The sequence below is a fragment of the Amblyomma americanum genome, chromosome 4 (genome assembly GCF_052857255.1).
Source record: "Amblyomma americanum isolate KBUSLIRL-KWMA chromosome 4, ASM5285725v1, whole genome shotgun sequence".
In the NCBI taxonomy this organism is placed as follows: domain Eukaryota; kingdom Metazoa; phylum Arthropoda; class Arachnida; order Ixodida; family Ixodidae; genus Amblyomma; species Amblyomma americanum.
The window spans coordinates 102687475-102700049 of record NC_135500.1 but is presented as its reverse complement, the minus strand read 5'-3'; the positions used below and the strand labels follow the sequence as shown (position 1 = coordinate 102700049).

Below are 12575 nucleotides of genomic sequence, written 5' to 3'. Positions count from 1 at the left end.
CGATGTCATTGCATGTTAAAGAACCTTAAGTGGTCGGTATTACCCGGAGCCCTCCACTACGCCGTCCTTCATTGTCTGAGTCGCTTTGGGACGTTCAACCACTATAAACCATAAACCAAATGACCTTTAAGCCACACAAAATGTTATGTGTGTAAGAGATTACTGCCGTCTTCAGCTCTTTACGGTCATTCCACTCAATGCCAAAATTTCATTCTTGCCTTTTATTAGATTAAAAGTATAGCTCTACTCGTGCTCTTTGTTTTGTTTGTATGGCCTATAGCCCCCATTTTAACAACAAACAGCAGTCAGTCGATAGTCAGCGCCTGTGCAGTCTCGTCACGTCCTTCTTCTGAGTGCTGTTTCCCTCCATTAACCCAATGCACAAACTAGCCTGCCACAATACCCTCTTGAAATATTTTTCTGTGAACAGCATTTCTTGTGATAGGTTAAACGCAGGACCATAGTAGAATTTGACAATATCCATTCGTTCAGTTTCGCCGGCAAAGATTTATTTTCTTCAGTCCTCCTTCAGTGCAAGACACAGCAACACGGGAGCTTGAGGAAGCGTACCACATCGAAAAAAAAAACACCAACGATTTAGCAGCTTGACCCCATCCCTGCATGAAAAGGAATTCGCATTTATAATGCCTTCAACTGATTAACCTTTGCCACTTCCGTATTTAACCCACGAGGCATTAAAAAATAATGCCTTTTTAAAAAGCGCTGGTTTTTCTTAACAAAATTGAATTGATAGCGCTTTATTGTATGCGCCTTTCTCTGGGCGCCGTCACTGCGCGCTGATCCTTTGCAGTGAATCGTAACCAGCTTGACAAGGTTGGCATTGTATCGCGTGCATCAGTGTTCCCGTCAAAAAAAAAAAATCGTACAGCAAGATTCTTGATTGCAGATCCACTTCAATAAATGTTTTCAGTAATAAAGTGGCATACTGCCTTCTACACCTGGCGCCTAGCCCAGTGTCCTTCAGGACCCCTGCTGTGGGATATAAAGTTTTACCACCACCACCACTATTAACAAAGCTGTCTTCGGCCAACTGATCCATTTCCTGTCTCGGCAATTTTGCTCCTTTATTTCAAAAATATAATGCGGTCCAGCAAGAAACTTCAGAGAACTGCTAAGGAATAGTACAATAGCTCGTAGACATCACGTGTGATATCTTGCACACATGATTTGACAAAAGAATATTTCGGTGCGGTGTATATAATGCTGGAACAATTGCTCCAGTAACTTGTGATACGACTTTCAAGCGTCTCACACTCTTTCCTCTGCTCAATTCATTCAAAAGAAACGAATATTTAATGACGAAAATAAGCATAAAAGAAAATTAACTACAATGCCTAATCGGCCCTTAGCGTCTGACAATCGTGAACCCGTGCCATTTTCCAGACGCCCACATACTACAACATAGACTCTAACTACGCTTTTTGGAGCAGCAACGTTTACATCCGTGTCGGAGGCTACGTATTATGGAACGGAACGTGGCAACCAGGCGCTATGTAAGTATCAAGCAGTGAATATAAAGCAGTGAATATAAAGCAGTGAGTTCTACCTAGTGGTGACCAGGAGCGAAGAAAAGTACCTAGCTAAGCATGCATATAAGTCTATCCAAACAACGTCGATCGAAGCAACAGGAAACTGCCAAGTATTAAAGTACCGTCTGGTGTAGGTGATAAAAGTTTTCTCGTGATCACGTTAGTCGATTTCGATTTGCTAGTAATTGCAGCGTAATCCTATTTATGAAGAGCATGCGGTGTTGTACCGACGGTCGAGGAAGCATATGTCCACGCGAAAGAGTAAACATCTTTCTTCTTGAATTTGTTTGGTCGTCAGCGATGTACGCAAAAACTTAGAGGGCCTTTTTTTCGCCAATAACAACAAGTAGTGGCTATGTGCTCGTTGATCGCTGTGCGACTCTCCTCGAGCCTTTCTTCAACATTGAGACAAGTTGCCTTACGATCTTTCAAAGGTATTCGGTAAAACTTTTGACATAGGGGCGCTTGGTTCCGGTAAAACATAAAAAAAGCGGTGCTTCGCGACCTGAGCTTCTTTTACTATTGAGGAAAAAGCGACACATTCACAGAAATCACCCACAGGAACAAGAGAGAGCTGGAGCTGGAGAGAGAATTGGATATGGAATAGTGTGTTGCATAAGTTGTTCGTCTCTTAAGCCAGGCTCGATTTGCGTGAGCCTCTAAAGCAAGTCGAACGATTGCTGAGATATGGTTGGGTTGTGAAGAACATGGGTGAGCTCTCACCCGACGCGACCCTAACTGAAATTAGGGTGAGATCTGTGCCCCCTAAAGGGGCTACGGCGACTCGGGGCTTAGCCGTCTGGGTTGTGGTGGACCGCGGCCTCAACCAGCACATTAGCAGTCTCACCGATAATGGGCTGAATTGACTTTTGCCAGCCATCAACCGGATGGTTGATCAACTGGGCAGGTCTGTCCAGGGCTGGGAGCAGTCAGATCCCCATTCAGGCCGGTTAATACTGGGGGAAGTAGCGTCCTCCTGCTACCGGTCGGGGTGCTGGCATTGGCGATGAGGACCCTAGGTGCAAGGCTGGGAGAAGTTGCGCCCTCCTGTAATCCGGTGGATTGGAGGCGAGGCTAATGACGACTTTGGGCGAGCTCATAGGAAAACCATTCAATTTGGACATTACGCACGACAGTTTCTAGGCCTTGGCAGCCTAGGAATGGGCTGCTGCGGCTTAATATCAAGCATATTTGATGCTGGAAAATCCCCGCTGACTAAGTCATCAGGGATAGGGGCGCCCCTGTGCAACCCGAGCCCTTCGGTCATACAGGAGCGCTGCTTGGGTCTGCCCTCACTCTCTCTCTCTCGAGGGGGGGGGGGGGGGGGGGGGGCAGGGCCATCTCCGGGAAACGCTGAGGCCTTCGTACGTCTCAGTAGGCTAAGAGAGTGAGGAAAAAGCGAAAGAAGAACTTTTGCTCGCACCCTTTGTGCGTCTGTTTGTAGTACCGCCGGGATGCCTGAGGGGTGTGGAATGAAGCCGACACTCGCGCTTCCGGTACGTTGGCGGCAGGTCCTGGCTTGAGCAACAAGGGCCGGCGTCAAAATCATGACGCTTAGTAAAAATTGACTTCGTGCATTACCTGAAGTAGAGAGTGCTGCGGCGTCTGCAGGCATACTCAGCATGGAAGCGCACGACAGGGGGTAGCGTCCCCACCTTTTCGAAGCTCGTAGGTTGGATCCATACAGGACCAACGAGGTGGTAGCAGTGGACCAATCCGCCAGGCTCCCTGGGAGGGCTTTCGGGTCCGAAGAGGACCTGACATAAAAGGCACAAGAACACTCTTGGCGTGGTAGTCCGCCTTTGTATGAGACTCGTTCTTGGGAAGTGGTCTGGCATTGGCCCACTCCGTGACCGGCCGGGAGAAGCTTGTGGCAGGCCGAAAACTTATTCACGCTCAAACAACGGAAAAGCTATCTGCGGTGGACCAAAATCCGTCTTGTGCGGCCACGTTTCGATGGAGGCGCCCGTGTGCTGTGCGATGTCAGTGCACGTTAAAAATCCCCAGGGGGTCTAAATTATTCCGGGCCCTCCACTAGGCGCATCCTTCTTCCTTTCTTCTTTAACTCCTTCATTTATCCCTTCCTTACGGCGCGGTTGGGGTGTCCATCGAGATATGTGAGACAGTTACTGTGCCATTTCCTTTCCTCAAAAACAATCCTCAAGTTTTTTGCAAAGCCAATTGTTGCCCTTTTCAAGTTCAGAGTGTCGAGATTTTAAAGCGCACGCTCTTGGAAAGCTGATCACCAGGCCGGGGGATAGTTTTGTACACTTTTGAAAAATTCCAGTGGGCCAGAGGGTGTGGGCCGGCAGTGCGAGCCGAACCCACACCCTCCCGAAGCCGAGGTGGGTCACGGAAAGTAGCCGATAATACATTGTCTGCAGCCTTTCTAACAGGAGGTTCGCATCCAGGCCGGCCTCAGTTGCAATAACAGTGCCGTTTTGACTGGACGACGTTTCGATAATGCGCACTATATGTCACAATTTTTTTCAGCATAGGAATTCGAAGTGTTCTTAGTCAGATTCATGTACTTATTTACTAGAGCACCTTCGAGACCATAGCGGACGTTACATAAGGAAGGGGAAAAACGTAGTCATAATGCAGGAAAAAAAGACAGAAAATGTAGTATAGCAAAAAAGAATGCTTAAGCTGACACAAAATCCAAGATCAGATGAAATGACGAGGTAGATTAGTCAAGTACATGTTTTCAGAGGCGATTTTAAATACACTCGTGTCAGGTACATCGGCCGCCGATGTGGGCAGGTGGTTCCAGCCGCTGGCCGCCTCTGTAACAAATTAGTTCAAATAAGCATTGATCCAACAGTATGGACTGTGTGCTTTATGTCACGCTGACCCTGGCAATAAATGCTTTGAAAAGGTGCCATTCAGGAACGTTTTGTACGCAAGGAAAGGCTAGGAAGGCTTAAGGTACTTTTCACTGCTGTTATGCTAGCAATACAACAAACGTTAGACAATATAAAACGTGCGCTTCGATTCTGTACCGATTCTCACTGTTTAGAAAGAGTTTCAAAATCCGGGTCCCATACAGAGCACGCGTTTTCTAATTTTGGTCGCACTAAGTTTCTGTAGAGTAGTAGCTTCAATAAGACGGAGCCATAAAAAGGTTACTCCACAGGTAACCGAGCATTCGGTTTGAACTACTTACAATGTTATCGATATGCTAGTGCATGACAAGATTACTGTTATATGCACTCCTATATCCTTATACGTTGTCACTTGTTCAAGTACACAGCCTGTAAGATACAGTATCCGGACTAAATTTCCCATTAGCAGACCGGTGTGAAACATTCATAACCCTACATTTGCTAGTATTCAGTCTCATGAGCCAGGTGTCACTCCAACTAGAGACCTTATTTAAGTCACATCAGACTATGGATGGGCTTGAAATAGAATTTATTATTCTGTAAATAGCGCAATCATCTACAAAAACCTAGCACAGTGGTGTTATTTGAGTTCGGTAAATCATTAATATATAATAGGAACAATAATGGCGCAGCACTGAACCTTGCAGCATGTCTAAGGTAACAAAGCATGATGAAAAATAGGCGTTATTGGCTATAACGAATTGAGTTCGGTTGCGTAATAAACGAACCATGAAAGAATATCACAGCCACTATTCAGTTAGCTGAACTTGCTCTGTTGGTAATTAACAAGATCAAATGCTTTCTCAAAATCTAAAAATATGTGGTCAATAAAAGTTCTTTATCCTTATTATGCGCCAAATAAGTCGTGCATGAAAGAAATCGGTTCTGTTTCACAATATAATGATGTACGAAAGCCATGCTGATAAGAGAGAGAGAAAAAAAATTATGTTTAATCAATCCGACCAAATTAGATTACACCACATGCTAAAGCATTTTACACTGGAGACCCGTTAGCGATGTGGATCTGTAATTATGGGCGTAATGAGCGTCACCATACTTGAATATTGGTATCACCTTACCCACCTTCTAGTCCGACGGTAACTGTCCTGATTGCGAACATAGTTCACATAAGTAAATTGCACAATAAACACTTCAATTTTTTGAAAACTTAAAAAGTGCGAATTGAGGTACACTGCTGTTCACACGTAGTTTGTTATAAAGAGTTAGATCAGCCTCTTGTTCAGTTGGAAGACCTAGGGTGACAAAGATGTCCCCCAAACAGCAGGTACACGTTTTTTTTTTCGGCAGTGCTGTCGGCGCTGTTGCTATTGTTGCACCCTACTCAGGCAAACATGCTTGCTCTCCGCGCTAGGGCATTGTTATAATGACAAACGCGCAGCGCTCTACTAGCTCTACTGCGTAGCTCGGTTGTTAACGGCTGGCCAGTTAGAGAACGTTACGAACAACCTTTGAAGGTCCATAACCGCTTCATACTCCCGAAAGAAACCTGACCTGTAAACCAGTTTTCGAAACACTCCCGCTCAACAGAGAACCAGCCAGGGGGACTGACAGCGTGAATCTGCATTCGCAGTGCAGCTCGCATTATGTGGGCCTGTCGCCTGTCGCACGGCTATCGTCGCTAGCCGACTACTGATAGTGCGAGAATCCTCACCGGTACTAACAAAAGCAATCGCGCTTTATTTGTCGCCTGATGTTTGAAATCGGGTGGTATGCCCTCACAGCAGGTGGTTAGGCCGTCTGGGAAGGTCGTCGTTAAGTCGTAGAGTACAGTCGTCATTCGGGAGATGCTGAAACAGTTGCCTACCTGCGACTTTGCTGTCCGTAGGACGCTGTCCTCACTTTTCCCGGTGTAGGCACTAGGACGTGCCTCTGAATCTGCTAGTGAACGGTGAATGCTGGCGGGAACATAATTGTCGAGGTAATGGCAGCTTGAGCTCGCGTCAACGTGGGGACGGCGGTAGCACCTGGGGAGCGAAGTACTGCTCACTGTCGTGTAGTCTCTCAACATGACGTGGTCGATCTCCTCATGTAAACGTCCTCTCAATCCCCATCACCAGTACAGACACTCGTAAAGCTTGTTCCCTGCTTCCCCGCAAAGAGTGCTTAGGGGACTGCTCCTTGAAGTGCGCCATGTGCCCTTTACTGACGGTAAGTAAGACCTTCCTTATTTGTAACTGCAAGGTTCAAGTACCACTGATATTGTGTTCCAAGATCAAGCGGGAATGCTCGTGTCACCGGACTGCTCAGAGCCTTACTATGCGTCATGACGAGTCTGACTGTGGAGTTGGTTTGTGGCTGCAGGATCATTTAATCTCCGGTGGCCATGGCGCTCACCCGCTCAGCTGGAGAGCGGAGTTTCTACAGCTCTTCGCGCACAATGCTTCTTGAAAGCTCGTGTAGCTCTCTTTGCCAGGCATCGGCGTGTGGAATTCTGCGGCCACTATGTCTGCCTGGCAGCAATATTGTGTGAACCTTTGCTGAGGTGCACATTCCACGCTGGCCGCTTCTGGCTGAAGTCCGCTACTATACCTGATGGATCACGCGCAAGTCCACCAAGCGGTTGTTCCTCCACTCCTACATTAAATGTATACTACCTTCTTCGGCTTGCAATGCAATGTGGTGCACTGAAGAGCCTCATCAAGTATTTCTCACCGTGGAACACTCTCGTTTAGTTGGTGCGCTTGGTATTAGATAGCGATTCCAGCCTTCTTTTTTCGGGGGGGGGGGGGGGGGGGGGAGGGGTTTGGCACTGGAGCTGGCCGCCTTGTTGGTAGGAACTCACACGGGGGTTATTAAGCAAAAGTTGCTATATTTCGCAACTGAACTTGGAAGCTGTACGTGTGACCAAGTTGGAGGACTCGTCAAGCACCAAACCGTGATTCAGAGCCCGAACGAGATCACAGCACGCAATTAAGGCAAATAAAAATATCGAATTGGCTTTATCCGCACAGCTGGTAGGAGAATTTCGCTATATTCTTTTGGTCAAAATGCGGTTGCTGTCGTCTGTGGCTTAAAAAAAAGAAAGCGCTGACAACGCGTGTGTTCTATGGTATCGAGTCCTGGTATGCATGGCGGCTGCCTGAGCCTTTGACAGCCTTAGCTGGCGACGTGGCAGCACTACATGCGGTCGGGTCTGGGTGGAAGAAGTGCACGGATTCCTCACTGTAATGAAGCCCTTATCGTGCAATTCCAAATCTGTTAACTATTCATATTGAAGCCAAGAAAATTATCCACCTTAATGAAGGTATCTCTCACACAACTTCTCAATTAGTATATCGAGGTCGGAATAGCTTCGAACTGGACATTTTTTCATATAACTGGTAACTGCCGTTGTGATTAAGTGCCTTTATGATAGTTATGATTGGGCTTCAGGGGCTGGAGTGGAAGTGGAGGGGTCTAGACTATGCAAGGTAGGGAGGACGCACGTACGTCATCCATTCATGCAAGGTGAGCGTCCGACGTGGCAGTCGCAGCGAGGGGTAACCAGGAGAAAGGAAGATGGAATGGAGCTGGGTTTATAGGAATGCTGAGGCCACTCGTTTATTAGCTCTGGGTAAGGGCTTACGGTTGGCGTGCGTCACCTGTGTATCACATTTGCGACAGTGCGTTACGTAGAGTCACTCACGGCCGGACAGGAGAGGCGGCGCGCTCGTGTCCGGCCGTTAGTCGCTAAACTATCTATAAGCCGCCCATATAATGCGGGTGTGGCAGTGCGAAATTGGCAGCTTTGCAGTTTACGGGGGCAGGTTGGGGGAAGGGGTTGAGGGCGTAAGGTTGAGCTGTGTGTAGGGGTTTTTGTGCCGCGTGCATAGATTGGCTTTAAAAATTTTCAGAATCTCCTCAAAACACAGATTCACTTATTAACTACTTTTGATGGCAAAAGCAACAGTGCACTCAAAAGCGGGGAGTTCGCCTCTTCAAGATGTAAATTTTCCACCACTTTTAAAATTTATCTAAGCGAAACATTAAGTGGAAGATCCATTACTCCAGTCGTAGTTCAATAACCTCTAAAAATAACATTTAAATCGAAGATATCAATCAGACGAGCTTTGCATAATCGTTAGCGAAATAACCGCATGCACAAGAACACTGCATGTGCAGAAAAAAGCCGGTGAATGTTACTGCTGCGCACCGCTTGGAACGGCAGTGCTGAGCACAAGGACACAGGCCGGGTTCAATCCCCACCGCAGTGTCTGCATTTTGATGGAGTCCCAATTTAAAAGAGACCCGTGTGCTATGCGATGTCAGTGGATGTCACAGAACTCTTGGTTGCCGGAATTTTTTTTCGAAGCCCACCACTAAGGCATCTCTTCGTTGCTTGATCTTGCAGCGAAAAGCTGTTTTACGGAGCTCAGCCACGCCGGAAGATTTTGTTTTACTTCCTCCTCCGTCTCGACTCTCACGGCGTTGTTGAGGCGTTCACCGAGAAGTGTGACAGTTACTGCGCGTTCCATTTGAAAAATAATATTTTTTCCGCACTTGCACAGCGTCAAGGGGAACGCTGAGCGTCGCCTCTGCCTTTTTGTGCAGGGTCTCAGCAATGGACAGCAATGAAACGAAACTGGCCGGCGAAGTACAGGCCTCTTCCACCGGGGAGCTCGTGGCGTTGCTCAAGTTCTACAAGAACAGCTGTTCGTTCCAGAATGCTAACGACCCGTCGACCACACCGAACGTTTCAATCACGTTCAAAAGCATTCCGATAACAGAGCTTGTGATAAAACCCAATCCGGAACGTTTCTTCGAGTACAAGGCGGTAAGATTTATTTTCAGAATTAGGTTGCTGGTAATAGATGTTTCTCTGGATTAAATTGTGCCCAAATATCGTTGTGCAGAGAACTGATGACTTGATACCGCGTGCAACTTTATCTTTGATGTGTTCACTTTCTTTAATTTTGTTTTTGTTTGCGATATTTGTATGTACCATTCGTGATATATAAAACTGTATTTAATTCAACAGCAAGTTCAGCGTATGCCCCGTGCGTCCGACTGTCACGTCCACAAGTGTGGCCCCGAGCCATGGGCAGATAGCTGTGTTACTTGAACCGGTTGGCAACCACGCGTGATTAACATGCAGTGTACCCGCTAGTACACCAGTCCTCGCCAGCAACCGCTTGATTTAGCATTTACCAGTCGTGTGCTGTCTATGCACAACATTTGTCCGTAAAGTTTCGAGAATGATTTATTTTTTCTCTAAAATGATTCCACAAAACAAATGTTGGTGCGTATGTGCAGCGCTATCTTTTCGGGCTAACCTGAGCTATTTATGTTAATTGCTGTGGCAGCCGCTATAGATGGCACTACATGTAGAAAAATGCGTTGTCACTATAGTCGGATACAACTTAAGTCTGCAGTGAAGCTCCGCCTAAATTCACGACCGCCGCACAGATTTCCTCCGCGACAAAAAAGCAGACCATAGTTAAAACTTTTCTTGTTACCTAAACAAAAACTAATCACAAGAAAAAATTACAGGAACTAGAATTTTGATACCTAGCTTGTTTATTATAGTCAAACATTAAAAATTTGATTTCGTTTACCATTACGATGGACCAGCAGAGAAATACAAGACGCCGCGGACCGTTGCCCAGTGTCAGCAACTGCTGTATTTTTTAAGTTGTATCCTATTATAGTCGTCTGCGCATTCTACTGTTCGTGAATGTGGAGAGAAGGAAGTCCACCTCGAACAGCCTGTGAACATAAAACTCTGTGTGAAGCTTGGCAAGACAGCCACACAGACGTATGAGCTCCTTCGTGACGCCTACGGCAACCAGACATTATCGCGGGCGCGAGTTGTCGAGAGGCACAATATGTTCGTTTTGGGAAGGCCGTCGGTGGAAGACGACACAAGGCAAGGGCGCCCTTCAACCTCACGGAATGAAAACAACGAGGCTCGGATCAGAGAAATCCTACAGCAAGACCGCACCATTACAGTCCACATGCTATCAGATGCTTTACACATTAGTAAGACAACATGCCACCAAATTTTACCCGAGAACTTTGGGAAACAAAAGCTGAATGCCAGACTTTTGCCGCACTCCCTCACACAGGGCCAGAAGGACGCACGCGCGCATCGGTGAGCGCTGATTTGCTCTCCGAGGCAGAGAAGGATGCTGCATTCGTCGACAGCATCATTACTGAAGACGAAAGATGGTGTTTTCAATACGATCCTCAAACAAAGAGGCAGAGCGCCGATTGGCGGTCCACAAGCTCTCCGGCGTCGAGAAAGGTGCGGCGACAGAAGGCAAAAACAAAGACTATGCTGACAGATTTTTTTCAGTGCCAGAGGACCCATACACCACGAGTTCGTCCTACAGGGGCAGACGGTGATTCAGGAGTTTTATATCCACGCGTTGCAACACATGCGTGATGCACTGCGACGCCGTCGCCTTGACTTATGGGCATGTGGACAATGGAGCCTTCTCCACGATAACGCAAGGCCGCACACTGCTCTCAGTGTGACAAAATTTCTCGCCAAGCACAGCATTACTCTACTTCCCCATCCGCCATACTCGCCTGACCTCTACCCATGCGGTTTTTCCTGTTTTCTCGTGTGAAGAGAGACCTAAAAGATCTCTGGATGGGGAGCGTGGAGGCCATTAAGACGCCACGACAAATGAGCTGACTTCTGCCAAAATAAGCGTTTTCCAACTGTTCCCGAGACCTCAAGAAGCATTGGAAGCTGTGTATAGACTGCAAGAGACACTATTTCGAAGGGGTGCTGCACAAATGATTTCAATGTTAAACGCATTTTTTTAATGGACTCAGTCTCGGAACTTTACGGACAAAGGTTGTATTTGAAGAAAACAAAAATAGTGAAGGGGAGGCTATTCAGATTACATTCGGAGGAGAAGGAAAAAAGCTTTGGCGCTACTGTGACCTGATTTTGATAACTTTTGCTTTGAAGTATACAAGCTGCAACCCTCATTTCACTTACGGTGGTTCGCAGGTGACAGGGGAGATCATTTACTAAGAAGACATTGCGTGGACAGCAGCAGCGTGACCGGACGTACCAGAAGTTTCAAAGTCAAGGTCTTTTGAGCGCTTAAGGGACAACCTTTATTGTGATCCCCTTAGAGATGAACACCTCGCCGACAATCTGCTGAGCGCCCACTAATTCTTTCTTCTGTTTTCTAATGTCACGCACTTTTAGGCGCTGACATAAAGCCGCTTATATGTGGGAAAAAGCGAATGTTTTTCAAATTGCTTTGTGATATACCACAGTTGGTTTCGAGTGTTTCTTTCCTTTCAAATGAAGAGACAAAAAAATGCTTATCTTCACAGCTACAGACGGCATCCAGCGGAAGTGTGTAAAAACATGAAGAAAAAAAATGTCGGAGGGTGTAGTATCGTTTGGTGAAATGCGCATTAGGTGCGGTACGAGGCTTCGTTTTGAAGGTCAAGCAAGCTTCAAAGATCGGCGAAATCGGACTCAAGCTCGGCCTTATAATATGCCGCGATAGCCTTAATGGGTTAATACCCATATATGCAGAATTGGCAATTCTCTGCTTAGCATTCATAATTCGCTGGTAATGCTCGTCTTGTACACGTTCCAGAAAATAAGTAACCAATTACAATTACTCTATCTGAAACGTAACTGGTTACACTGGTCAGTTACAGTCACAGAAAAGTAACTGAGCAATTTTAGAAAAGTATTAATCGAATACTATTGCGTTAATTTTCTACTAAGTTTTAATGCCATAACAGAAATTTAATCAAAATGCAATGAATTATTGCGACTTGTTTGATATATTTTGTTGGTGGTGGTAGTGGTTTTATTAAAAATAATAGTAAAAAGGAAGGAAAAGATTTTTGCTAGCCCCGGCATCTGCCATCCGATACTGAAGCACCTGAGCTGGGGCAGCGGAAATAAAGGACAGCAGGCAGAATGGAGAAATGAAATGAAAGAGGTGAGGGGACAGGAATAGAGGACAGGGGGAGGATATATTTTGTTAAGCATTGTTAATTTCGAAGAGGAGCTCTTTTTCAAAAGTGTGGTCGCCAATTCTTCCACATTTCCTCTTGAAGCTACAATGAACACTCTGAATGTATACGCTGAAGGGAAGGACAGTATTATTAAGGCACCTTGCGCACCTGATCCTATTTGCGCAATGCTTCAGTGATC

The 12575-nt window shown here is 46.3% G+C and overlaps 1 protein-coding gene across 1 annotated transcript in view; it reads left to right on the top strand.

Moving 5' to 3' along the window:
- The window catches only part of LOC144128186 (uncharacterized), a 34302-nt gene extending 22676 nt beyond the window's left edge, over window positions 1-11626 (top strand). The window contains exons 5-7 of the mRNA XM_077661332.1: window positions 1405-1514; window positions 8987-9209; window positions 11400-11626. Of these exons, the coding sequence (XP_077517458.1) occupies window positions 1405-1514; window positions 8987-9209; window positions 11400-11423 (357 nt within the window). The 3' untranslated portion in view covers window positions 11424-11626. The remainder of the gene's footprint in view (window positions 1-1404; window positions 1515-8986; window positions 9210-11399) is intronic.
- The last annotated feature ends 949 nt before the right edge of the window (window positions 11627-12575 follow it).